Source organism: Mustela putorius, unplaced genomic scaffold, assembly GCF_011764305.1.
Source record: "Mustela putorius furo isolate JIRA1106 unplaced genomic scaffold, ASM1176430v1.1 tig00003909_pilon_pilon_pilon, whole genome shotgun sequence".
Classification (NCBI taxonomy): Eukaryota; Metazoa; Chordata; class Mammalia; order Carnivora; family Mustelidae; genus Mustela; species Mustela putorius.
Window position 1 is genome coordinate 37,206,565 of NW_025422057.1, and position 27,546 is coordinate 37,234,110.

Consider the following 27,546-nt stretch of genomic DNA (forward strand, 5'->3'; position numbering starts at 1 on the left):
TACATAGATGTGTATATATATCTAGATATGTATATACATCTATACATAGATATACATATTTACATATATATACACATACTTATCTATATATACACATGCATATACTGGGTTTTTTTATATTTTGTAATAGAATATATTTTGTGTACTTTTTAAGTCCATCTTACATTTATTTTTTATAATCAGCCATTTATTGTGGAAGTTCCTTCACCTTGTCTCTTTATCATTGTAACATCTGAATCATGCAAACAGCAAATAGTAACAAAAGGACTATTAAGTTAAACTAATGCCCTTTTCCCTGATTTCTGGATTAATAAAACCGGAAGGATACATCACTGCTTTCTAACCTGTGTTATTTCTCACTGCTCCTTTCTCATTATCTTTTTCCTCATATTCCTATTTGGTATGTGTTGGTATAGCTAATAGTGTTCCACATTTCTCTGAGACTCTGTTCTTTTTTCATTATTTTTTATTATTATTATTTTCTTTTTTTTTAATTTTCATTATTTTTTTGTCTCTGTTCTTTGGATTGCATAATCTCAATTGGTCTGTCTTCAAGTTCACTGATTCTTTGTTAAGATCTAATGAGCTACTCTCATGAATTTTTCATTTACATTGTCCTTTTTAACTCCAGAATTTTTTTTTTTAAGATTTTTCTTTTAAAGATTTTATTTATTTATTTGACAAAGATCACAGGTAGGCAGAGAAGCAAGCAGAAAGAGAGGAGGAAGCAGGCTCCCCGCTGAGCAGAAAGCCCGATGCGGGGCTTGATGCCAGAACCCCGGGATCATGACCTGAGCCAAAGGCAGAGGTTTTAACCCGCTGAGCCACCCAGATGCCCCATAACTCCAGAATTTCCACTTGGCTCTTTTTATATATGTAATTTCTCTCTCTTAATTAATATTTTCTATTTGATGAGACATTGTCATCTTGCCTTCTGTTACTTCTTTAAGCATGGTTTCTTTTAATTCTTTGAACATATTTATAATAGTTTTGAAATTGACATCTGGGCCCTCAGTTTCTCTTGCCTGCTTTTTCTGGTATATGGATCACACTTTTCTAATTCTTTACATGCCTCATAATTTTTTTCTTGAAAACAGGGCATTTTAGGTAATATATCATGGTAAGTCTGGATATTGATTCCCACCTGACTCCAGGGTTTGTTTTTTGTTCTTTTTTTTTGCTTGTTTATTGACTTGACTTTACTATTTTAATGAATTTTATCTCCCCCTTCCCCAGCAATATGAAGCCTCTCATGTCACTCCTTGGGGCATGGGCACAGTCAACTCTGAGATGACATGGATTTAGTAGGGCTCTCTTTTTTAAGATAAATAAATAAATAAAATAGAAAGACTATTTATTTGAGAGATAGGAGGACCAGGGGGAGGGGCAGAGGGAGAGGGAGAAGCAGACTCCATACTGAGCGTGAAGCCCAACACAGGGATCAGTCCAGGACCCCGAGGTCATGACCTGAGCTGAAGTCAGGTGCTCAATCGACAGCCACCCAGGTGCCCCTAGTAGGGCTGTCTTTTATGGTCTCTGTGCCTTTGTTGATAACACCCCCACTTGTTAGGCTCCACTCATTGCTCTCTTGTTTTTGACAGTGCTCTGGGGCATAAAAATCACTGTGCAGTCTGACCCCATTAAATTGAACCCTTTTGCAAGGTAGTTTTTGAGGCACATCTTTGAGTTTTGTTCAGACCTCAGGAGGGTTCTTCTTATCTCTCTCTTTCCCTGTTCTCTCCAGTAAACTAGCTGGCCTGCATTTTAGCTTATTGCTCTAATGGAGCTGTCAGCCTTCTCTTAATTGCTTACCACCGAAATCTCCATTATGTTCAAGAGCCCCCTTAGGCTTGAACTTCTGCACAGTTTCAAATAAAGTCAGTTCCTTCGAGAAGAGCTTTGGAGCAGTCTGTTCTTATGCACTGGCTCCTCCCCAGGGAAAAGTCTCCAAGCCTCCTCTGGAGCTGGGGATGGAGACACTGACAAACTTCTCTCTCCCCTGCATTAAGAGTAGGACATGGGGTGGAGGATCAGGGGTCCCACTACTTCCTGGGGTATATCCTCTACCTTATGACTATGGGCTGGAGGAGAAAGGGAGCCCCTGTCTTCCCAGCAGCACTTGTTTGGAATTTGGCCTCTTTCATTTTGGAGCTTCTGTTCCTTTCTCTCTTTCCTCTCCTTCTGATATTCCCATTATACATATGTTATACCTTTTGTATACAGTTCTTAGAAATTCTGTTCTGATCTGGCTTCCCCACCGCCATCCTCTTTGCTTTTCTTTTGCCTTTTCAGTTTTGGAAGTTTCTCTTGACATGTCTTCAACCTCAGAGATTCTTTCCTCAGCCAATACAAAGGCATTCTTCCTCTGTTACACTATTTATCTTTAGCATTTCTTTTTTATTCTTTCTTAGAATCTGTCACTCTCTGCTTACATTACCCATCTGTTCTTGCTTGTTGTCTACTTTTTCTGTTAGAGCCCTTAGCATATCAATTATACTTGTTTTAAATTCCCAGGCTGATAATTTCAATACCCCTGCCATATCTGAGTCTGGTCCTGATGCTTGCTCTGTGTCTTCAATCTGTTTTTTGTCTTTTGGTATGCGTCATTGTTTCCTTCATAGCTGATTATGATATATTGGGTAAAGGAAACTGCAGTAAATAGGCCTTTAATAATAGGTGGTGAGGTGTGCAGAAAGAGGAAACATTCCGTAGTCCTGTGATTAGGTCTCAGTCCTTTAGTGAGATTATGTATCTGGACCATTAACTTCACAAGTATTTCTCAGACACTGCCCCCAACCTTAAGTGAGACAGGATGACTAGTGTGGGCTGAAGTTGAGTATGTCCTTCCTCCAGGTAGGTTTGACTGTAGTAAAATAGTTTCTCCTGAAGGCAGGCCTTGTTAAGAAGAATAAAGTGCTCTGGCATGTTTCAGAATGATTATGTTCCCACTGCCCTTGCTGAAAACACTAGGGGATTTTGTTCCAGTCTTCACAGTGAGAACCTGCTAGAGCTCCAGAAGGTAAAACTCACACATGCATAGGGACCCTCCCACGACCCAGAATTTTCAACTCTCAGGCTTGGTCCTCTGAGCCTCTAGCGATTCATCATCTATAGTTCAGACTTTTTTTTTCCTACCCTAGTACTGGTTCCCCTAGAGATTTCTAGTGGTGGGTTTCTGCTCACATAGTTATGGTTCTGTTTTACCTGCCTGTCTCTCCAATTTGCTCTGTGACCTTATTTCTTTGAGGGATCTGAGAAAATTTGTTTATTTTTCAGTTTGGTTTTTTACTTCTTGTTAGGACAATATGACTTTGAAGCCCTATTATGCTGGACCAGAAACTGGAAGTCTCCCATTTATTTTAAGTATCTACACCATTTCTAATATTTGAAGACCTTTTATCTACAAAGAAGAAAAACCAGTATGTATTAGACATAGCTTTTAGTAAAGCTGTGACTATTTAAGGTAATACTTTTCAGAGATCTCAGGATTATTGTCATCCTGTGAGTATGAATCTAAGTAGCATATAATTATTTGATAGAAGAGATAATTTGGAAACCTAGCTCTTAATTGAAGAATTGATTTTTTCTTGGTTTTTAAGAACCTTTGCTAATTCTCAAAAAATTCCAAATGATTTGTGTTCTCCATGCTTTAGAAAGTTTGGTGTTCATCTTAAGTCAGTTTGAAAATAGTCTCAATTTTATCTCCCATTTCATGTGTTCACCCAGTCCAGTAAGCCATTTGCCACATCACTCCATCAGAATTGTTCTGGTAGGTAAGGTTATAAGTGATATTTATGTTGCTAGGTCTATTAGTTGTTTTGGGGGGGGGGGTAGTTAATTTATTGAGCAGCACATGCTTGACCGTTTCTTCCTGAAGACACTTTTTTTCACTTGACTTCTCTGATAGCTCATTCTTCAGAATTTTCTCCATCCTCTGGGATCATTTTTCAGTCTCTTTCTGATTTATCTTTCTCTGCATGTTTAACCTGTACATATTGGTATTGCTTAACATTTAGATCTGGGCCCTATTTTCTTTCTAAACTCCTTCAGTAATTTCATCCATTCCTGTGACTTTGAATCACCTGTGTGTCCATTCTCAAATGTGGATGTTCAAACTAGCCATTTCTTCTGTTTTCCACTCTGGAAAGTTGTCTGTGACCCAGAAAAACTTGTTATCTCAAAGGATAACTGTATTAATTACAATATTGATAGTGCTGAAATTATGGATAATTTCTATTTCCTTCTACTTTGACTTTCTCTAGATTTTCTATATAACTTAGACATTTACAAAGCATTCTTAAATATTTAACTTCATTTTGATACTCTGAACAACAGGCTTGAGCTCCTAGATCTCAGCTTCTAGCTGGACTTCCAAACCAGAATGTCAGTCCTCTATATCAGATATCTTTGGGCTGTAGTGTGCCATCTCATTTGAAGCAGAACATCTTAATTCTTATCAGGGTTGACTGTGATCTGGCTATCAGATATATACCTATAGTGTCAGTTTTCATCCTGCAGGTGGATTTGACATGGAAGTAAAAGGTTGGGGTGGAGAAGATGTTCATCTTTATCGAAAATACTTACATGGTGACCTGATTGTGATTCGGACTCCAGTTCCTGGCCTTTTCCACCTCTGGCATGAGAAACGCTGTGCTGATGAGTTGACTCCTGAGCAGTACCGTATGTGCATCCAGTCCAAAGCCATGAACGAGGCCTCTCACTCGCACCTGGGAATGCTGGTCTTCAGGGAGGAGATAGAGACGCATCTTCACAAACAGGCATACAGGACAAATAGCGAAGCTGTCGGTTAACATAATCACTGGCACATTAGTCTGAACCAGAAACCAGCACTATTTATTTAGCCTTAATTCCAATTCCAGATGCAGTGCCTCTTTCAGAGAAGACATGCTTATCTTTTGTGTTCTTTCTGATATTACTTTACTTAAGCAGTTTAACTTGTTATGAGAAGAAAAAATCAAGTATTTCAGTGCAAAGCCTGTTTTGTGGGCATACCATACTATGGAATCGCTGACAAATCAAAATCTGGTGTTTGCCCCAAAAGTAGTTTTGAGTTCGTTTCTACCCTGTACCCATGTTCTAATGTGCCCTGATTGCATATGGGTTGAGGGTTGGAATGGTGTTGTGCTCATGATAGGTCAGGAGCATCCAGCTCCTGCAGAGAGGAAAGAGTCAAATTTGATGCAGTGTGTAGACAAGGGTTCTTCCCCTGCTGACCACCAAGGCAACTTGCTTTTAAATTAAGATCTTTAGTCAGTTGCCTGAAGAATTCTTTTTCATTGAAGCAGAGGATGACTAAATGACACATCTGAAATTCACAGTCAATCAAAAGAAATAAAAACCCCTTAAACTGAATGTTGCTTATCTCCCTTAATGTGTTTTTAAATAAATGGATGATAGTAGAAAATACTTAGCTTAGAATCTATGACTTGATTAAAACTGTAATGTGTTGTTATCAGGATTAGTAGTCAACATTGTTATAAATTATTTTAAACAAACAAATAAAATGGAAATGTCTTTAATAGAACATTTAATTGTGTTGGAGCATAGGGCACTAATGATATCTGGGAACATCAGTTTACATGAGCCAGGGTGCTATCGGGGCCTTCTTATAGTGATTCAGAATAGATGAGCATAGCATGGTGTTGCGTGTTTTTTGCTTTGCATTGTCTTATGTAGCATGAATCCATATGTATTTATTATCCTTCTTTTTACAATATGTTAACAAAAGCTACATCTCTGTTTATATTATGATACTTTGAGTTCAGTTTCACTGAAGGGAGAAAAAAAAAATTTAATGAGGTATACCATAAAATTATACTGACTTGAGAAAAGAGGTGAAGGAGAAAGTATGAATAGAAATCTGAATTACAGAATATTTTAGAAAAATCTATTGTCTGCAGATAGAATAATATTTTAACTGAGGTATAAATTATGTTAATGAGACAAGATGAATAAGAAGTTATATTCAGATAGAACTGTACTATGTTATTTATCACACATGGATCTTTTACCATACGCTCCATTGCTAGATTCAGAAATTGGAGATATGGTGAAAGGCATGCACAGATTTTGAACCTTTGGCTTTCAAAAGGGACCTATATTGTATTCTTTCTATTTGTATATAAACCCCTGAGAATTCACAGAAGAAAATCTACTCTTTTTACTCAGTGAATCATATCACCTAAAGTATAAATCCCAAATTTCTTGGTGCTACATGAATTCACTTTACAGTAATTCTTAATAAATTATTTGTACAAGTTTTAAGTTGGGTAGCATTTAGGCTTTTTTAAGATGTGTAAAATGTGCAGAATTATTAAGGCCAATATCTCTTTTTACATACAATTATTTATTATGAAGACCAGTGAGTGTAGGTATTTAAAGTGAGAGAACCTAATTATTTGCAAAGGTAAGTTGCAGCTTGTTTTTTTGACAGAATCAAATGACTTTACCTTAGTGAGCTTTCAATTTAAAGATAGAAACTAAGTGATGGAAACAGTATATGCTATGTTTTTGACATTAAACGGTACCAATAAAGTATTTTATTACCAAAAGCTAAATGAAAATGTGATAACTAATTTCTCTCCATTACAAAATACCATAAATATGAAAAAGTATAAAAGATGTAATTGTGTACTTTAAAGAATAATAAAGCAAACAGCTACCCAGATTAAGATAACATATTCAGTGAAAGGCCTTTATGGGCCTCTTCTTGATCACACACCCTTACTCTCTGTAATTGTAACCATTCTGATTTCTGTGATAATTTTTCATTTGTTTTTCTTAGTTTTCCCAACTGTTATATACCTCTACCCAAAAGACTATGTAGTTTTGCCTGTTTCTGAATTTATTTGCATATTATTTCATTATCTATTCTCTAACTTTCATTCAGTATTATATTTTTGAGGTTCATTCATATTAGTCTCAAAATTCATTTTTATTACTGACTAGTATTCCACTGTATGAATATACTAAATATTCAGTAACTTTATTTTTTTATAGATATTTGGGCCGTTCATAGTTTGTTCTTTGCTTTTTGCTATCAGAAGCACTATTGTCATGAATACTGCTTTACGTGTCTCTTATAAGTGTACAAGAGTTTCTCTAGGAATAATGATGCTGGGTCACCGTTTGTGTGTACATTCAGTTTCCTTTCCAAAATGGACCATCTCCAGCACTGTGAGAGAGTTCATTTTGCATCCTTGGCAACACTTAATTTTGTCAGGTTTATTAATTCTTGCTAATCTAATAGACCTTAGGCATGAATTGTAGTTATAGTTTGCATTTCGGTCCTCTTGCCCATTATTATCAGTTCTTAGGAATTTTTCACATATTCTGGATACCAATTCTTGTTGGTTAAGTATCTTTTCCCAGAATGTGGCTTATCTTTTCCGATTCTTGGTGGTACTTTTTCATTAATAAAAATTGACTCTAATGGGACTATTTTTTTTCCTTTATGTATTCTACTTTTTAATTACTGGCTTATGACCTCATATTAAGGAAAGATAACTTAAAGCTGTTATTCTATATTGTCTTCTGAATACCTCATATATAGCTTTGCTTTTCCTAGTTAGGTCTTTAACCTAACTGGAGGAGCTTTTTGTGTATGACACAAGCCAAGGATTGCATTACACTTTTTTCCACCATCATCTTACAATATAGTCCATATTTTACCTGCAGAACCACTCTCATCCATCAGATGTCCAAATGCACAGGTCTGATTCTGGCTCTCATCTGTTCAGTTAGGCTTTTTGTCCATCACCATACTATTACATCATGGTCTAAATTACTTTAACTTAATACAAGTCATTATCTCTGAGAGCTAATCCACTTGCCTTACTCTTAAAAAGATTGCCATGGTTCTTTGTAGCCCTGGCACTTTGACATAAATTTTTGAATAAGCTAAATTTCACAAAACTTTCATGAATTTGATTGGAATCTCATTGAATCTGTAAGATCACTTTGGGGGAAATTTACATCTTTATGATACAGAGTCTCCCAATCCTTGAACATGACATGTCTGTTTAGGTCTTTATTGTCTTTAAATTTTATACTTTTTCACACAGTGGTTTTACATGTATTACTTTATAGATTTTTCCCTAGATACTTTGCATTTTATATGCCATTATAACTGTCTTTTTTTTAATATTTTACTGGTATTTAGAAGTCCAATTGCTTTTGGGTTCAGCAGCCTTGCCAAAATGCTTAATTCTGGTAATGTATTTCTAGTTTCTGTTGTGTGTTTTCTGTTATGCAGTCATATATCTATGAGTAGTGAAAATTTTGTTTCCAGTTTTTATATCTTTATTTTTCTTGTCTTACTGTGTTTATTGATTGGTATTTTATTATGCAGTGTTGACTAGAAGTGATAATAGTGGAGTTCCTGCCCCTGTTTCTGATTTCAAGGGGAACACTCTCAGTGTTTCATCAGTAAGTATGGTATTTGCTGGAAGTGTTTTTATAAATACCTTTTATCAAGTTAAAGGAGACTACTTGGTGAGTTTTTATCATGCTTGAGAGCATTTATCAATACTTTTACTGTATCTGTTGAGATGATCATGTGATTTTTTTTCCATCTTTGATATATTAAATTGAGTTCATCAGTTTTCTGAAGTTTCTTGCATTCGTAGGGTAAACTCGTCTTTCATGATGTATTATTCTTATTATACATTGCAGGATTTGGGGGGTGTGTGTGCACACACTTCATTTGCATATCTGTATATACTCATGTGGGGGTGTGTGTGTATGTATATATGTTTCAGGTGTTTTTCATCTGTGTTCATGAGTAAGAATGCCCCCTTCTTATGTTTATTGGGCTTTTTTTTTTTTTTTTATTAAGGTTACGCTTGCCTGTAAAGTACATTACAGGTGTTCTTTCTTACTGTTTCTAAGGAAGTTTTGTAAGACTGGAATTACTTCTTCCTTGAATATTTGGCAGAATTACCTGAAAGCCACCTGACTTTGTTTTGTGATGTTTTCTAAATGGGAAGATTTCTGATCACCAGTTCAATTTATTTAATGATTGTAGAACTATTAAGATTTTGTACTTCTTGGGCGCCTGGGTGGTTCAGTGGGTTAAGCCGCTGCCTTCGGCTCAGGTCATGATCTCAGGGTCCTGGGATCGAGTGCCGCATCGGGCTCTCTGCTCAGCAGGGAGTCTGCTTCCTCCTCTCTCTCTCTCTGCCTGCCTCTCTGCCTACTTGTGATCTCTCTCTGTCAAATAAATAAATAAAATCTTTAAAAAAAAAAAAAAAGATTTTGTACTTCTTTAAAGTCAGTTTTGGGGCACCTGGATAGCACATTGGTAAGCATCTGACTCTTGGTTTCAGCTCAGGTCATGATCTCAGAGTCATGAGATTGAGCCCAGATTCGGGCTCTGTGCTCAGCATGGAATCTGCTTGAGATTCTCCCTCTCCTTCTGCCCCTCCTACTCTTGCTCACTCACTCTCTCTCACTCTCTCTTTCCAAAAGAAATAAACCTTTTTTTAGAAAAAAGTCAGTTTTGATTGAGTTATGTAAGATGTGATCTAGGAATTTATGGTGATTAGTTTGAAAATTTAGATGAAATATACAAAGTTGTTTATAATATCCTCTAGTTATCTCTACTATGTACAGGATCTATAGTGAATAGCCTTTTCTTTCATTCCTGGTATTGTTTATTTATGCCTTTTGCTTTTCCTGCATTAACCTTGTCAGAAGCTGGCCAGTTTTTTCAGTCCTTGTAAATAACTGATTCCTACCAGCCACATTTGAGGGTTCCAGTTGTGTCACATTGTCCCAGCCCAGTATTTTCAGTGTTTTCAAATTAGACTCTTTAATCTCTGTTGAGTATGCACCGTTACTTCATTTTGGTTTTATTAGTTTAGTTTATCACTAGGGAAATGATATTAATTATCTTTTCATATGCTTATTGGCCATTTGAGTATCTTCTTTTATGAAATGCCTAGTAAATTTTTTTTTTGCTTTTTTAATTGCCCTTTATTTAAAGATTTTATTTATTTGACAGAGAAAGTACAAGCAGGGGGAGAAGCAGGCTTCCTGCTGAGCAAAGAGCCAAATGTGGTGTTCAGTCCCAGAACCCTGGGATCATGACCTGAGCTGAAGGCAGACGCTTAACCAACCTGAGCCACCCAGGCGTTCCTTCATTGCCTTTTTTTAAATTGATAGGATTTACTTCAGTATTCTGGATATGAGTCTTCTATCAGATTTATGTATTGCAAATATTTTCCCCTAGGCAGGGGACTATTCATTCTCTTAATGGTATCAGTTAGTAAACAAAAACTCTTAATTTTAATAATGTCCATTTTATTATTTTCTTTCTTTTATGGCTAATGATTTGGCATCCCAATTTAAGAAACCTTTGTCTAAAGTAACTTTGACAAAGCAAACTTTGTCCAAAGTAAAGAAGAAATTTTCATATTTTCTTTTAGATGCTTTATTGCATAAGATTGCCTATAACCTCCCTTTCTCGTCTTTGTTGAGCCTTTCATACTTAGATCTATGATGCATCTGGAAATAATTTTTGTATATAGTGTATGATTCAATCTTTAGAATCTCTTTCAGTGAAGGTCTGCTGACAGAAAACTCCATTTGGTTTGTAAGTATCTTTATCTCATTTAAAAAATATTTTTTGAAGGGTATAGAATTCTGGGTTGGGAATTTTATTTAGCACTTTGAGGTTATTCTACTGGGTTTTTTTTTGGCTTCAGCTATTTCCCTTGTGAAGTAAACTGTCAGCTTAACAGTTGATACTCCTTTAAAAGTAATCACCCTTGTTCCCATGGTTGCCTTCAGGATCTCTTTATTTCTCTTCTGTGTCGCTATGATATGTCTGTGTGCTGGGGTTTTTGTTTTTGTTTTTGTTTTCTTTTTTTCTAATCCTGCCTGAGATTCTTTGGGTTCCTTGGAATATTCTTTTATCAATTTTGAAATATTTTCAGCTATTATATTTTTATTATCTCTATCATTCTTTCTTTCAAAAGCTCTGAGAACATGTTAGATCTGTTGTTGTGTCCACCATGCCCTTTGTTTCTTTTTTTTTTTTTTTTTTTTTTTTTTTTTTTTTTTTTTTTTTTATAATTTTTTATTTTTATAAACATATATTTTTATCCCCAGGGGTACAGGTCTGTGAATCACCAGGTTTACACACTTCACAGCACTCACCAAATCACATACCCTCCCCAATGTCCATAATCCCACCCCCTTCTCCCAAACCCCCTCCCCCCGGCAACCCTCAGTTTGTTTTGTGAGATTAAGAGTCACTTATGGTTTGTCTCCCTCCCAATCCCATCTTGTTTCATTTATTCTTCTACCCACTTAAGCCTCCATGTTGCATCACCACTTCCTCATATCAGGGAGATCATATGATAGTTGTCTTTCTCTGCTTGACTTATTTCGCTAAGCATGATACGCTCTAGTTCCATCCATGTTGTTGCAAATGGCAAGATTTCATTTCTTTTGATGGCTGCATAGTATTCCATTGTGTATATATACCACATCTTCTTGATCCATTCATCTGTTGATGGACATCTAGGTTCTTTCCATAGTTTGGCTATTGTGGACATTGCTGCTATAAACATTCGGGTGCATGTGTCCCTTTGGATCACTACATTTGTATCTTTAGGGTAAATACCCAGTAGTGCAATTGCTGGGTCATAGGGCAGTTCTATTTTCAACATTTTGAGGAACCTCCATGCTGTTTTCCAGAGTGGCTGCACCAGCTTGCATTCCCACCAACAGTGTAGGAGGGTTCCCCTTTCTCCGCATCCTCGCCAGCATCTGTCATTTCCTGACTTGTTGATTTTAGCCATTCTGACTGGTGTGAGGTGATATCTCATTGTGGTTTTGATTTGTATTTCCCTGATGCCGAGTGATATGGAGCACTTTTTCATGTGTCTGTTGGCCATCTGGATGTCTTCTTTGCAGAAATGTCTGTTCATGTCTTCTGCCCATTTCTTGATTGGATTATTTGTTCTTTGGGTGTTGAGTTTGCTAAGTTCTTTATAGATTCTGGACACTAGTCCTTTATCTGATATGTCGTTTGCAAATATCTTCTCCCATTCTGTCAGTTGTCTTTTGATTTTGTTAACTGTTTCCTTTGCTGTGCAAAAGCTTTTGATCTTGATGAAATCCCAGTAGTTCATTTTTTCCCTTGCTTCCCTTGCCTTTTGCGTTGTTCCTAGGAAGATGTTGCTGCGGCAGAGGTCGAAGAGGTTGCTGCCCGTGTTCTCCTCAAGGATTTTGATGGATTCCTTTCGTACATTGAGGTCCTTCATCCATTTTGAGTCTATTTTTGTGTGTGGTGTAAGGAAATGATCCAATTTCATTTTTCTGCATGTGGCTGTCCAATTTTCCCAGCACCATTTATTGAAAAGGCTGTCTTTTTTCCATTGGACATTCTTTCCTGCTTTGTCGAAGATTAGTGCCCTTTGTTTCTTAACCCATTTCATATTTTCCAGTCTTTTCCCTCTGTGTTGCATTCTGGTAATTTCTTCAGAATTATAACCAAACGAATTTGGGGAAGAACCTTTATTTGGTTCTTCAAGAAATGAAAATGAATTTTTAAAAATCCAACAGGTAGATTAAACAGACACATCTAATAAGGAGAGACTTTTAAAACTAGAATCTCAGAATGTTTGCTTTTGCTGGCTAACTTAGAGATAGTACCCGTAGTTCAGAGCCACATTAAACTAGATTTTCAGCTTAACGTTTTTTTGATCAATGTGATGTTTGCTGCAAAACTTAATGAAATTCACTGACTTGCGGCTACAAATTATCAGTGGTAAATTTTCCCAACCTCCATTCAGTGCCAAGGTTCAAAACAGGCAGTTTTCTTTAATCCCTTTAATGAGTTTGGGGGAGAAGCATTTTATTGCAAGTTCGCTGTTATGGTGAAGGGTCGTTCTTCAGGATGTCAACTTTATGGGCTGGGGTCTCCTATTTGACCCCTCTTCTTAGATATGCCCTGAACTTTCTTCTCTATCCTCATGTAGACTTGAAAATGGAAGCTCATAATCCTTGCCCTCAAGGCAGAAGCTGGCTTCAGAGTTTCCTTCAACCTCTCTGGGGTTTTGCTTGGGTATTTACATTTTGCGTAACTTGAGCAGCTGATTTCCACAGGCAAGCACTTAATCTAATGTTGCCAGATACAGGTGCCTAACTTTCTCATACATTTTTTTAAGATTTTATTTTTAAGTAATTTCTACACCTACTGTGGGGCTCAAACTCAGAATCCCAAGACCAAGAGTCACATGCTCCCCCAGCTAAGCCAGCCAGGTGTCCAATTTTCTTATATTCCTGACAACACTGTTTCCTCAACATTGTTGCTGAAGATCCATACCTAAGTTTAAGGTATGTTATGATAGATATTTGGGCAAGGAGGGATGGCAGCACCTTCTTCACAGTATCATGACTTACTTTCTGGGAATAAAAAGAGAAATTGTGTTGGTATGATATAAGGTTACTAGCCTATATATGGGGAATAGATTTTTTATTTAGAGAGTAGTTTGAATCCCAAGTTTGTGGGAATTTTTTCCGTATATGTTTATATACCTGTTAAATTTAACACTTTAAGTGGCTCATTGGTAATGTTAGAATATATTGACCAGGACTTCAGTTGTTCCTTTGAGAAAATCAGTTATAATTCTTTGTTTCACTTTTCCCAGGAGATTCTGCTTTCTGCAGGAGAAGTGGGGTTTAATCTCATCAGGGGTGCCACTGCTAATTCCCTGCTAACACTGACTGCTTCTGATGAACCAGGTACTACACTTTCTGCCATGTATCGCTACAACAACCCCATGAAATGGAGAGTATTGTAACTTCCTTTTAGTTATGAGAAAATGGAAGCTGTAAAGGGTAAACATTTCCCTGGATACCCAGCTTGGAACAGGAAACTAGGACTCAAATCCAAATACTTCAGCTTCTGATTCCTTTGCTCTTATGCTTATCCTGTCTTGCCTCCCTGGAGAACATGACGCATACTTTATGTACAGGTATAGTGGTATATATTTCACAAATAATCTAGCTTTGTCATAGACGTCTCTTTGGCCTTAGGAGAGATCCTTAGCTTATTTCCTGTCACAGCTGAAACTGTAACATAGATTTTTGTTCCTGAAATATCTGTGTGAAGTGAAAGGTAGCATTCAGTCATCATATGGTGGTGTTAGGAGCTGCACACCATGCTAGTTGCTGGCCACACAGCTACACAAGTGGCTCCTACACAGCAAGCCAAGAGTAAGGGTAAGACAGATGCCAGTGGTATGACTTGAGAGAACAGGTAGGGCCCAGAGCACAGAGCACCGTTCACCAGGGAAGCTGTAAGGAGACTGGAAGAATGTGCATGTGGGCAGGACCACAGTGTATTAGAAGAGGTGCAGTGTGCCTGTGAAGCTGACTGCACCTGGGAGAAGTGGGCTGTGAGAATCAGCAGGAAAGAAAGCTTTGAAAACGTGGTAATTTCCCACCCCCATGTTTCCCTTTAGCGAGCCTGCAGTGGGGCCCCGAGAACAGTTCGAGCAAGTTTCCAGCGCTGCTGACACTGCTGTCAAATAGCCATGACTTGAGAAGCACTGCCTTGGAGGGACTAGCCCACAGGTGAAGGACAGCACTGTAGCTAGCCTGGTGAGCTCAGCACCCACTCCCAGCCCAAGCTCCATGGCAAAGGCACACACCAGATGATGGGCTGCACCTTCTTCAGCTGAGGTAGGTAGAAACTTTGAAAAATAACTTTACCAGGAAATTAAGAATTCCATTGAATTATAAAGACTTAAAAAATGTTGTCATTTACCCAAAACCCATTTAGGCATCTTCATGTATGTCTCTTTTGCTCCATAAACACCTAAGCACCTTTTGTGTGCTGTCCGCTCCACAAGCCACTGGAAGGGCAGCAGGTAACAAAGCTCCACCAGCCTAGTCTTCTGTCCAATAAGGTGGCCACTAGCTATTTAACCGAAATAAAATTAGAAATTCCGTTCCTCGGTTGCATTTTCACATTTCACACTTTAGTGCTCAGTACCTGTATGTTACCAGTAGCAGTGCAGATACAGAGCACTCCAGCACAGAGAGTTTTCTGATGGGCAGTGCTGGTCCAGTGGGTATAACAGACACTGAACGCATTTACAGATGCACTGAGTTAGCGCTAAGGGAGCAGGGTGAGGTTCATGAGCTGTAGAGTAGAGCTCATGCAGCCTGAGCATTGTTGACACGGTGGCAGTGGGACAGACTAGAGAGGAACAGGTAAGGGTTTGCCTTCCAGTCTAATGTCTCCGTTCTCTTCCTTCAATTCCACAGACTGAGTCCCTTTCCAAAATTCCTTTCTTTAGTGTTCTTGAATGTGACTGCACAACAGAAAGCACCATCTAGAACTGCATTCTGCAGACTGTTCTGCAGAAAGATGTCCAGAGGTGTCCCCAACTTCCCTTGCCCCAGGAGAGACCCAGTGCCCATGGGCACTGACAGTTCTGATCAGTCCTGCAGTAAAGGAGCCTTTACAATCTTATTTAGGTTAGATTTCCCAACTTACAGGGCCATGTGATACAATCAGCTTGTGATACACTTTTGGATCTTAGTTTGAGGAAAGCAGACTAGAACATGTGTCTTGTATGCTTTGTCTTGTTTTGCATTATTTATTTGAAAAGCCCTTTGTCAGAATGTGTTGTGTAGATGAGAATTCCTTGCTCATTCCTTGAAAGGCCATGGAGGACCTAGACATCCCCACACCTCCTGCCAGCATCCAAGCCATCAGGCCTCGCCAGCTACGCGCAGAGAGCAGGCAGGCAAGGGGAGCAACATATTCTTTTATTGATGCAAGTAGGTCCAGTCACACCAACAACTGATATCCTGCGTTATGGTACAGCTTTGTACTCAGAGTTCATCTCATAATACCAAAACATCATAGGGTGTGTATCAAACCGGGAAAATAAAGTAGCAAACATAGACACTGTATCAGGTAGGTACTAGAACTGATGACCCAGTGGAGCGCACATTGACATGAAAGCTCCTTAACGCAAGATGGAAAGTGTTCTAACATTGTATTCCAAATATATATTCTCGAGTTTTTAGCCTTTGTCTCAAATACATAAAGCAATATGTACTATCAAGATACAATATGTACTATCTAGAATGTCAGAAAAGTGCGAAAACACTGTGACAATACAGTGTGAATAATCTTGCTCCACCCAGGGCTGAGGGCGCCATCAGCTGTGGATTGCGGAGCCACCCTTTCCTGAGGCCTCACCACCACATCTCCAGGCTTTCCTAGGAGCTTTGGGAATTAGCAGCTAACTGCCCCATCCTCACTCAAGCATCTCAGCTTCAGGCTCCTGTGGGAGGAAGCCAGGCATGCGGAGAGCAATAAGGGTGCGTAGCTCCAAATCTGCCTGTGCAGAGTGAAAGCCCCCCTGTGAGGGAGGGAGAGAGAGTCAGAGGGGATGGCCCACCTCTGGCTTTTAAGGGACCAGGACTTGCCGTCCCACAGCCAGAAAAACAGAAAATGGAGTGTACTCCTCAAGTTTGGGTGTGAAAAATACCTCCAAATGCTGGGCAGTTTTATGTGAGTGGGCTCCAGCAGTGTGGTCTAATTTTCTGTTTCAGATTTCCTTAAAGGAGGCCCTTGACCTAGAGGAACGGAGAGGGCAGTCCGCTAGAATACCAATTTGTGAGTTGTTTCTTTTCACTTTGTACTGGAGTTTGAAGAACTGCTTTAAATGTCCCCATCCTTCAAGTCTACTTTGTATTCTCTTCATTACAGCTCAGTGTACCTGTCACAGCCTGGAAAACAGACAATTCCATCACACCCTCCCCCCGATATTATTTTAGATTTTCTCTTTTCCTTAAAATGTAGTTGAACAATTTGCCAGACATATTCCAACAGAAAATGTGCTGCCCGATATCACCCTGCCCCTCCCCAACCCCCTAAATCCCTGATAAAGGAAAATGAAAATGTAAACTTTGGAAAGCCTGTGCTCAAGGTTTGCTTCTAGAAGTATGCAAATGAAGCCCCCTGGCCAGCCAAGCCCTTCCTGCTGGACTCTCTCTGGCCTAGGCTTTGAGAGCGGGTGCCTTGTCACCCAGGGCAGAGCTTTCCTGGCATTTCCCCGGCACTGGCTGCCTGAGGGCTAAAAGAATGGAGTGGGAGACCGGCCCTCCAGTACTCTCTAAGGCACTAACCCCGACATCAGAGACACTGGCTGGAAGGGCGTCCAAGCAGGCAGGGCTCACATTGGTTTTGGTTGGGTTGTTTTTGTTTTTTTTTTTTTTTATATTTTTTCATACGATGTTAATAAAAGTAGAAAATAAAAATCTACATTTCATTAGAATAAGATGTTATCATGGATGCCATCTCCCATGATACTCTTTCCCACCCCTCCCAAATCAGGGCCCTGCCCTGTTATTTTAAAATAAATGACAAAAAAAAAAAAAAAAGAAAGAAAGAAAACCTTGTAAGTGCCAAAAGTTGATGCATGAAATAATTACTTTTTTTTTTTCATAAAAGTTATATACAAAATGGACCCCAACCAGTGAGGCCTCCTCATCTCAACCCTTATCGATCAAGATTCAAACTCAGTGCACGTGTGTGCTTCCTCCATCGTCTGCAGGCTGCATCCGTGCCTTCAGGCTCTGTTAAGGAGAGTGGTCCTAGAGGTAGGCAGGGCACAAGGAAATGGTGAGGCGGTTGGCAGGCCCTTCCCCTGATCAGGTAGAGGGCAGGCCACACTACTTGGGGAGGGCCTGGATTCTAAGAACCAGCCATCAGGGGGAAGGTCAGGAACCCTGAGACCGAAGCCCTCAGCCTCCCACCAACTGGCAGCCTGTGTGGAGTTACCCCTGGCTGCCTTTCAGAAGGGCATGTCCATCATGCTCCCCAGTCCTCTCCCTTCCTCTAGACCCAGGCATGGTACTGGTCTCAAGGGCTCACAGGCCTATCCCTGGGGCTCTCTTACCTGAGAGTCTTCCAGCTATCTTTTTCCATGTGGTTTTCAGGACCTTCACTTTCAAAGGAGGCGATGAAGAGAGCTGAGAGATGAAAAGCCCCTCAGAACCCATGTCCCCATGCAGTCAGTCTGCCTACCACACTAGTTATCCCTTCCTTTCTAGGGGAGCAGCTGGGCCCAGGCAAAGACTGTGACCTCAGGTCTGAGCCTTATCACAGGTCTCTATTGCCTGGAGTTCTGGGCCCCATCAGAGCTGCCACCTTCCTGCTTAGGGGCTGAGAAACTTCCTGGTTCTGTAGCATGAACCCAACCCTGTTCTGGCCCTCTCAGGTGGCTTCCAGAGCCCCATCTCTCCTTGTCCTCATCCTGTTGTCCACCCACAGCCCACCCTCATATACTCACCCCTATGGGCTGAGCTTCACCAGTGTGGCACGGGGACTGTGATCAGGCCTGCTTCCCAGGGCAATCCCTTGAGGGCAGAGGCTCGGGATGTGGGGGAGTCAGAGTGACATGTACCATGTGGAGAGGTGGGTGTGCTGCCACAGAGAGCTGGGCCTCACCTTCCTCGCTGTAGATGGGTGCCGTGAGCAGGTAATTCTGAATCTTCTTGTCTTTCTCGAAGGGACACTCAACCTGAGTCCATGTCATGAATTCATGGATCTGTCTGGAGATCTCCCAAAATTTCTAAAGATACAGAAGACCAACTAGATGTTCATAGGTCACCTTAAGCTTGAAATCCTTCGTTAGGGCAAGGGATATAGATTTTGGTTTCATTCTGCATCCCAGCAAGATGGGACAGTGTCCCTACTCAGCTGACTTTGTGGCCACTGCAGCACCTGATGTAACTTCAGAGCCAGTAAGTGTACCCAAGACCACTCTGTCCTGCCCTCCGCCTAGGTCATCAGGCTGCAGCAGGGTCTGTGCCTCCCTTGTGCAAGACCTGAGAAGGCCCCATGTGGAACTCCAAGCTGAGGCAGGTATGCCAGGCACACCCAACAAGAGCACCACCAACCAGAACATGCCATGATCTCACTCTTCGGGGCCGTGTAGGGATCCCTAACCCCTTCCGACCCCTAACCTGTGTGAGGTAAACACTGGACAACCCCACTTCTCCTACACCTCCCCAATCACTTTTGTCCCACTTTCTGCCCTTGGCCATCTACCCTTAGCTTCCATCTGGAAATCTGCTACCTCTAAGGAGCCCTGCTCAAGTCCCTTCTTGCCTCACTCCCAAATGCTTTCCTCACTCCCAGACCCTCAGGAGTAGCCCCTTCTCTGTCTCCTTGTTGAGCTCAGCCTTGGGACCAGGATCCTGGGTAAATACAAATTCCCTGTGGCTCCAAGCCTTATTACCAGATCATCTTCCCAGAAGGATTGGGGACACTCTTGTACCTCAAAAACAGCACACACAACCCACCCTGGAGCTTTCGGTCCTAAAGGCCTTTCTTTGATAGCACCACTGCCTTACAGCTCTAGTGGGACAAATTCTGCCTGCCTTAGGTTAAGACTGAGGGGTCTGTCCTGCCTTGTGGTGGGACAGTCTGCCTCCCCACCCTGCCCGAGGATCACAAGGGGGCTGAGCTCACCTTGAAGTTAACATGCCCGTTGGGAAGGTGGTTGGTATGGATTTTGTGCAAGAAGTAAATGTCCTTAACAAAAAGGTTGAACACAGGGATAACAATCTTTTCTCGGCTGCTGTTGGCCATCTGGGACCTTTGCGTGGCCCCCTGCAGGGCGGTACGGTAGTTGCAGAAGTTGCTGGAGGGGTCCATGTGGTGCTGTGGGCAGACAGGAAGATGGGGTGGGCAGTGTTCTCCCTGCCCCTGTGACTTGCTCAGAATGCTCCTTTGCAGAGTGGAAAACAGTGATGGGAAGGCCCTTCCCCACTGAACAGCCCTGGATGGTCATCAGAAGAGGCCTCTTTTCTAGGATTGGGCACCTGGCTCAGTACAGGGTTTGAGTCTAAGCATCATCAGGAGAATTGTAGACAAGTCTCACAGCTCACACACACGAACACACGCATAGACCCACCTCTTCCCTACCTCTCCCCTGCCCTTCTGAGCCTGAGTCTTTCAGACTTCTTTCTTTCAGAACCTTGCTTTGTCCCTCTACTTGGGCCAGCACCTCCCAAAGCTGACAACGTCCACAAGACATTTACAGAAAGTGGCTTCTGTGATCAAAAATCGGGGAAGGCTATAAGTGTCTACTCTTGGGCCACCCAGATGATCCAGGACCATAGGAATTCAAGCCAGGAAAAGGCCAGTCAGCTTAACATCATCTAGCACGGGGCTCATGGGCACACTTTTGTCAAACTACTTCCTAAGCACTCTCCAGAACTTGCTTTAGGCCATGCCAGTGCTGACTAAAGTCCCAAGGGCCAAGGAGGGCTTCAGCTACCTACCTCCTAGAGCAGCCAGGCCAGCTCAACATGCCCTCCGAAACCAGATGGCACTGTGCTCAGTGGGTTCTGAGCAAGGGGGCAGAGCATGATGTAGGTCCACCCCTCTGCAGGCCAATGCAGGATGAGGCTGAGGTGCTTACCTCTAAGACATCAAACTTGGCTGTCTTGACTTTGGACCATGTTTTCTTCAGCCTTGCCACAGGACTGAGGTTCATGCCAGCTGCAGGGAACAGCAGGTAGGGTCAGGGTGGGGGTAGGCAGGCCATGCAGAAGCTGGACAGGAAGCCCCTGGGGCCTGGACACTCACAGATGATGGCCATCATGGAGTTGAAATTCCCGATGTTGAAGCACTCCCGGGCCACATCAATAAAGAACTCTAGCATGCGGGTCCGGTGCTTCTTCTTCACCACCTTGAGAGCAGCCAGACAGCCTCGGGGTGAGCCCACCACAGGAGCGTTCCCCTCCACCACCCGCCCCTGAATGGCAGCCTGGACAGGAGCTACTCTGGGCCCTCAGAGCTGTCCCACCCAGGGCTGGGGAGGTGCTCATGAGCTGCAGAGGTAGGAATGCAGCTGTGGCATTTTCGATGTTGGGCAGAGGGGCAGGAGAGCAGTTTGAGAGGATAGGGGAGCCCCAGATGAACTCGAAGACCATGCTGGTGCACTCCATGGATGGTCTCACAATCACTATGAGATTGGCCAGGGGGTGGGGGGGGTTGGGGATGGGGTAACAGGGATGTTGGTGGGCCTAGCAATGGAGGCTTCTGTCTCCACTTTCATTATCTGAGGGATACAGAAGTCAGAGTCTCAGGCAGCCCCGTGGGTTCGGAGAAGTAACAGTGCCACCCCACCCACAGGGGCCATGCAGCGCTTACCCGGCACACCTCGGTGGCCACTAGCATGCTAAGGCAGTTGAACCAGTTGTCATAGGCCTCCAGGCTATAGGTCTTGGTCAGGTCCCCTCGGCACTGGAGGAACACAGCAGGTCACAGGGAGCCTGAGCACCCTGCCAACAGGTACTGCCCCACTCCTACCCCCCAGAAATGAGCAGGAGCCATGGCCAAAAGAGACAGAAGGTGACGGTGGGGTGTGGACAACTGGACAGATCTGGTTTTCCAGGATGCCCCCCTCCTCAGGCTCCTGGGAGCACTGGCCCCCTCCTAGTGTGTATCACCCTGCATTGCTGTCTGCTGACCCCTTGGGGCAGGCACCAGGCCAGACCCATGTCCACTTGGTTGTGAGATTGCCCTTCCCTGCATGGGGTATATACAGGTACCAGGCCCACCCTAAGGCCACCCCAGAACCCACAGCAGCCCCTCACCCTGTGCTTGTCCCGAGAGTCCATGTGGCTGACAATCTGCATCAGGTCCTCAGGGTGAATACTGCTGACCCTCTCCTAGGATGGGCAAGGAGACAGCACAGGAGAGTGAAAAGTCTGTTATTCTTGGGCAGGCCCCACAGTCAAGGTATAAGCCACGTTTAGAGTAGCAGTCAGGACCTTGCAGGTGTGTGCCATGACCCCCCCTTGATCACGGCACCCAGCCAGTAAGTAGGCCCTGCCTGCCCCTCCCCCACCAAATGTACCCCCCAAACACATGGGGGTCTGAAAGACACTGCCCTGAGAGGGGAGGAAACAGGGCTTCATGTGAGTGAGGCAGAAGCCTTGGGGCAGTGGCTGAAAGGTGCAGGGTACCTTCCCAGCCCATAGCATAGGCAAGATGAGGGGACGGGGGTGGGGGGGGAACTGGCTCTCCCCCAACAATCCCTTAACCTCCTGGGCTGGTCCTCCATCTTGGAGCCCCTGTACAGGGCTGCTGGGATCCTAGGGACCCAGAAGCAGTGGTTGGACCTAGCAAGTAAACTTCACGCAACACCCCAGTCTGACCAGCAGAGGAGGCCCTGCAGCACTGTGTTCAAAAAGATGCTGGGGCTGGGAGGTCCAGTGGCCTTGAGTGAGCATTGGTGAATACACCCAACCCCAGGCAGGGCCCCACTGCAGCACTGACCAGCTCAATGTGAGTCAGCTGCTGGGCCAGCACCAGAGGGTCACAGCACACGCCCAGGATGTCCTTCTGAGTGGCTGGCGGCTTAGCCTTGAGGACAGACCCTTTGTCCATGGCTGGTGAACGGAGCTTCTCCCGCAGCTCCTGAAGCTGGTTTCGGGCAGCCAGGGACAGCAGCAGGCTCTGTGTCATTTGGGCAATGGCCTTCTTCACTGTGCCATTCTCCTGTGGGGGGAGGGGACAGTGAAGGTGCTGGTGTGGGCTGGAAAGACCACCATCTCTCCCAAGGAACCCATCTCCTCTCTAAGGATACACCTAACTTTTTTTAAGATTTTTAAAAGATTTTATCCATTGATTTGACAGAGACAGAGTGAGAGAGAGAACAGGGAGTGGGATAGGGAGAAGCAGGCTTCCCACTGGGCAGGGAACCCGATGTGAGGCTCCATCCCACATGACCTGAGCCAAAGACTGATGCTTAACCTGCTGAGCCACCAGGCACCCTGATATGCCTAACTTTGAACCCACGTCCTACTCAAACCTGCCATTTGGGCAGGGCCTTTAGGCCTTTCAGGACAGAATGAAATACAGCATGAGCTCCTCTTATCCTGGAGGGTGACTCAGCCGGCTAGCCTGTGGGGTGGGCCTCTGGGTCTGAAAGCCATGGCTTTCCCAGGGGCGTCCACCTGAGCTACTACTTTCAGCCTTCCCACAGCAGAGGGGTGAGGGGGGCACAGCAGGGAAGAGAGCATCTGGAAGAGCTTCCTCTAGGACTAGGAACCTTCAGTCCCTGGGCAGGAGCAGCCCTGGCCCTGCCCAGAGGTCTCCCTGGGCTTTCCAAGCCCTCCAGCCAGACAGAAGCTGCCGAGCACAGAGAGCACCTCCCAGGTTTCCTGTCTCCACAGAAGGCCAGGAGTGAGCTGGGGGCCAGAAATGCAGACAGGCTCTTAGAACCTCTTATTAGGTTCTCACTGCACTCACCAGAACGTCTTGTGAGGACGGACACAAATAGAGCCACCCAGCAGTCATCTTGGAACAGTGACAGCACAGAAGACCACATACAGAGCTGTCCCTGAAGACCCACCCTTCTGTGAGTGTAAACCCCCTCCCCCAATCATATACCCAAGAAGATCTGCCAGAGTCCAAGGAAGACCTCACCTCATCACACTGTGTGACCCGGTGGGTGATGGCCTTCAGTTCGGCCATGGCCTTCTCATCCTGGAAGTCATAGGGGAAAGCCTCTGTCCACTCCTTTAACAGCTGTACAATCTTGGCTGAGAAGGACTTCAGCTTGGCCTGGGGCAGCAGGGCATAGAGTAAAGTCACCCCCCAGAGCAGGCAAGAAGATGACAAGTGATAGAAACCTCCCCATCTCCCCCACCCCCAATTACCGCCTGCAGGACCTGCCCTCCCCCGTATTGGGGTGAGGTTAGGCAGGGCATCCCCCACCCTGTCCACCTATGGTTTTCTTATAACTGCTATGTTTCATATTCCCCTTAGTTCAGCTCTCTTTCACTTAAATCCATTTTCAAAAAAATTTGTCCTTTCACCACGACATGGTAAACTAGTTTCCTTTGCTGTAATTAGAAGTTGCCCATTTAAAACAACAACGAGAACCGAGTAAAATTATTAAAAATGAGAGTCTCTCGCCTGTCCCCCTCAGTTAAAAGCCTCATCTGAAGCACATCTGAAGCTAGGAAGGGGCGTAGACACTCAGAGGCATCCCTCTCCTGACTACAGGTCAGTAAAGATGGGCGGGCCCCCTGCTGTTGCCCTCGGTCCACACACGTAAGGCCTGAGGTGGGTGTCCCAAAGGCGTGGGGCTGTCCCAGCCGGTCCTCAGTGCCCAGCCCCACACTGTCCCACTGAAATGACCACATGTGCCCACATCCCTTCTGTGCCCACCATGGTTCCTCCTCAGCACTGACCAGCTCCCTGCCTGCCTGTACTTGCCCAACCTGGATGGTTCTTGCAGCCCTGTAGCAACTCATCCCCACATCTTTTTGCCAACATCTGCCCCACCCCTGCTGAGCTGCCTCCAGCCTGCCTGATCCTGGCCACATACCCAGCTGGTTCCCTCGCAGTGGTGTCTCATGCCCTCCAGAGCCTCTCCTAGCTGGCCGCTCACTCCCTGCAGCCAGTCCTCCTCTCCAGAGCCCAGTGCTTGTGGCATCCAGGAGGCCTTGAGGACACTTCCCCCAGATGACCACAGCACCCCACACTCAGGAGCTAGAGCCTTGAACTCAGTGGCCCTGCAGTGCATGTCACCACGAACAAGGGCTGGCAGGCTCACTCCAGGCTCCTCTCACGCTCCTACTGTCCCCACACTGACCTTCCGCCTATAATTTCCTCTCCCTGCCCACCCGACTTGGCCTTATTTCCACCTGTCTCTCCAGGAGCCTTTCCTAATCCTGTGTGATCAGTGCCTGTCTCCTTGCACCCTGGGACGGCCTCCTCTAATGAGGAGACAGTTCAGAGGCCTGTGCTGCAAACCCACAGGGACAGGAGGCCTGGCCTTGTGGAGGGAAGGTAGAGGACAAAGTCAGCAGCAAACGGGGGCAGGATGTGCTCTGCTGCGGCCCAGACTTGGCCCTGCCGGCGCTTGGACTGCATGCCTACCACCCCGTCTCCTGCACCAGACTGGGCTTCTAAAAGCCTCATCTGAAGCACATGCCTCAGCTATCCTGGCTACCCAAAGCCTGCCTCAGTCAGAAGAGACAACAGGGGCAAAGAGCCCCATTGAAGTCACTGAAAACCACTGTGAGCAGGAGTCGGCCTGAGAGTGCTACCAACTGACACCCACCCACAGAGTGGGCTTTTCTACCAGCTGGGGGAGGCCCGACGCTGACCAGGATTCCTGGCACGCTGTTGGCTATGGCCCTTTCCTGGAAAGAGGTGGGAGTGCCCAGCAGGTGCAGTTACTTTCAGCATCCCATGAAGAGTGCTTGGCTCTGTGTGCTCCCTGTGCCCCATGGTGAGCCATGCCCTGGGGTGCCAAGGGATGCCAAGGGGGCCAGACACAAGCCAACCTTGCCCAGACCGGGAAGGCCCTCTGCTGGGCTCAGCCAGACCTGTCCTGCCAGCTGGCTCCGAACATGCTTCTCTCCCAAGTGGGAGCTGGGGGCACAGAGATAGGTAGCCCCCATCAGCACCCGTTACCTTCTCAGACCCTGTCTCCAGCTGCTGCCTCTGCTCCAGACAGATCTGCCCCACACGGGCCAGCAGGTCATGAGGAGGGATGAAGACCCGGGAGCTCAACAGAAATGTAAAGATGTATGTCCTCTAAAGAAAAGAGACAAGGAGAGAGAATGAAGACTAGGTCAGGCCTGGTGTGACCCCCACCCCCCCGCTACCCAGGTATGGTCAGAGCCTGTCCCGCCACCTCCCAGGCCTGCAGCCACAACTTCTGCGTAGTTTACTGCACCTTGAATGCCCTTCCTTTTCTCTCACTGCTACCCAAGTCCTGCCCCCGCAACCCCGACCCTGGCAAGACACAGATCAAATCCCACTTCCCGGAGGCTTCCCCTGACAATCTCAGCCCCAGCAGCCCTGCTCTGCTAAGATTTTCCCCCACCCTCTATCCTACCCCACGATGGGAGAGAACACCCAAGCTTGGATGTTGGTGGGATTCTCCCAATCTGTGTGAGCCTATAGCCCAGTCCACAGTGCTCCCAGGGCCAGGCTCCAAGCGTGCATCCTCCAGATTGTCACTGACCTTGCCCCCGACGGAGGCCAGTCGGGGGAAGGGTGGGCCATCTTGGAGCTGGCACCCAGCAATAGGGGACTGCTCCAAGCAGTCACTAACCAAACTGTGGACCTTATCTCCCCCTGGCACACCAAGGCCCCTCTGTCCCACATCCTATGCCCTTGTCACTGGGCCGTGTAGTACACTTTGAGGGGTTCTCATGATTTGAACTAAAAGGGAGCAGGGCCCAGGGTTTTCTGAAGCATTTTGTCTGACACCAGTCAGCACCTGTGAGCTCTCCACATCGGCCCGGCCTACAGACAGGTTGGACTTGGGAGGAGAGAAGCTCCTTGGAACTCTCCTGGGGATTCTACCCCTACATGGTTGCTGCAGGCTGGGGGGCCTACCACCCTTCACCCCCACTCTGGGCCCAAAGGGGCAGGTCTTCATGACAGTCCAAAGCAGGCTGGGCCATGTTTGCTGAGACCACAGGTCTTGTGGAACAAGACTCAGGACTCAGAACCTCAGGCCCTCATGCAGCCTTCAGAGGCTGATGGAGAAAACTCTCCTGGGAACAGCAGAGTTTCCTCTAACCTCCCCCCGTCATATCGAATGTCCTGTCCCCAGACTGTGACACATGGGTGCTGAGGGATCCCAGCTCGTCGGCAGCCCCCTCCTAAACAGATGGCTCAGACGTGTGATGATAGTCACCCAAACATCACACCTTGGAGTTCTTAGCCAAGGCAAGAAGAGCACACAGGGAGGAGCCCTGGATTTCTGAGGAGCACACAGATCTGCTGGTGTGCTCGCATCCCCAACTGCACACATACATGGGGCAGAGGCACATAGCCGGGGAAGGCTGGGGGAAATCTAGGAAATCCAGGAACTCGGCAGATGAGCTGGCGCCCCACCGGGCTCACCAGCCCTACTCTTATGCTCCACTGCCCCTTCACATTCTCCTGGGAAGCAGGCTGTGACCCCGGGACAGAGCGCTTGGGTGACAGCAGAGCTGGGGTTGGAGGGGCCAGCCCCTGGGAGGTTCGTACCCTGCCCCAGACTTCTCCAGGGCCTCGAGGCCTCTCTCCTGGCCCTGCCACCTGGCCCTCAGCTGCCGGGTCTGCACCACCAATACCAGCCCCCGTCTAGCTCTGGGAGGGTTTTCAAGTGGGATGGAGTGGACAGAGCCCCTGGAGAGAGGTGGGAGGCGTGACATGTTGGGGGCGTGGGACAGGAACACCTAGAAGCAGAGTTGGCTCCAGCACCAGTAGATACAAGCTGGAGAGTGGAGGGGGGACACTCCCTCCCCAACCTCCCAGGCAACAGTGTCTGACTTGCCAAGGCCAGTGAGCACAGTTCTGCCCTCAGGAGGGAGGTGGCAGCAGCCTTTCAGCTCGACCCTCCAAAGGGAGCCAGCAGGCCCAACACCACTGCTGCTAAGAGATGCCCCCTGTCTGAGGCAAAAGGGAAGCCACAAAGAACTCTTTCTAAGAATGTACCGATGACATCTTGAAAT

At 45.0% G+C, this 27,546-nt stretch overlaps 2 protein-coding genes and 1 long non-coding RNA gene across 12 annotated transcripts in view; 2 read left to right on the forward strand and 1 right to left on the reverse strand.

Moving 5' to 3' along the window:
• Positions 1 to 6,578, forward strand: part of CSGALNACT2 (chondroitin sulfate N-acetylgalactosaminyltransferase 2) — a 44,087-nt gene extending 37,509 nt beyond the window's left edge. For 3 of the 6 annotated variants that reach the window (XM_004749702.3, XM_045068482.1, XM_004749705.3), the window contains one exon: positions 4,519 to 6,578. In XM_004749702.3, coding sequence (XP_004749759.1) covers positions 4,519 to 4,811 — 293 coding nt within the window. In that variant the 3' untranslated portion in view covers positions 4,812 to 6,578. Of the gene's footprint in view, positions 1 to 3,299; positions 3,420 to 4,518 lie in introns of those variants that run through there. The other 3 variants (XM_004749704.3, XM_045068480.1, XM_045068479.1) reach the window with 3 other exon arrangements.
• Positions 6,579 to 12,236: 5,658 nt separating this feature from the next.
• On the forward strand, positions 12,237 to 17,439 carry LOC106005531. Of its 4 annotated transcripts, none has more exons than XR_006603129.1 (5): positions 12,237 to 12,284; positions 13,683 to 13,776; positions 14,499 to 14,718; positions 16,198 to 16,374; positions 16,609 to 17,439. It is a non-coding gene; the product is annotated as an uncharacterized LOC106005531 (long non-coding RNA). The 4 variants fall into 4 exon arrangements; XR_006603130.1 differs by lacking the exon at positions 12,237 to 12,284 and adding an exon at positions 13,285 to 13,368; XR_006603128.1 differs by lacking the exon at positions 12,237 to 12,284 and having other exon boundaries at positions 13,437 to 13,776; positions 16,609 to 16,672; positions 16,766 to 17,439.
• The window catches only part of RASGEF1A (RasGEF domain family member 1A), a 34,738-nt gene continuing 20,474 nt past the window's right edge, over positions 13,283 to 27,546 (reverse strand). The window contains exons 3-13 of one of the 2 annotated variants that reach the window (XM_004749709.3): positions 25,508 to 25,630; positions 23,507 to 23,644; positions 22,355 to 22,576; positions 21,670 to 21,744; positions 21,224 to 21,316; positions 20,657 to 20,759; positions 20,490 to 20,569; positions 19,535 to 19,726; positions 18,509 to 18,632; positions 17,958 to 18,030; positions 13,283 to 13,437 (exon numbers count right to left, since the gene is read on the reverse strand). In XM_004749709.3, the coding sequence (XP_004749766.1) occupies positions 13,431 to 13,437; positions 17,958 to 18,030; positions 18,509 to 18,632; positions 19,535 to 19,726; positions 20,490 to 20,569; positions 20,657 to 20,759; positions 21,224 to 21,316; positions 21,670 to 21,744; positions 22,355 to 22,576; positions 23,507 to 23,644; positions 25,508 to 25,630 (1,230 nt within the window). In that variant the 3' untranslated portion in view covers positions 13,283 to 13,430. Of the gene's footprint in view, positions 13,438 to 15,795; positions 17,653 to 17,957; positions 18,031 to 18,508; positions 18,633 to 19,534; positions 19,727 to 20,489; positions 20,570 to 20,656; positions 20,760 to 21,223; positions 21,317 to 21,669; positions 21,745 to 22,354; positions 22,577 to 23,506; positions 23,645 to 25,507; positions 25,631 to 27,546 lie in introns of those variants that run through there. The other variant, XM_004749707.3, reaches the window with a different exon arrangement.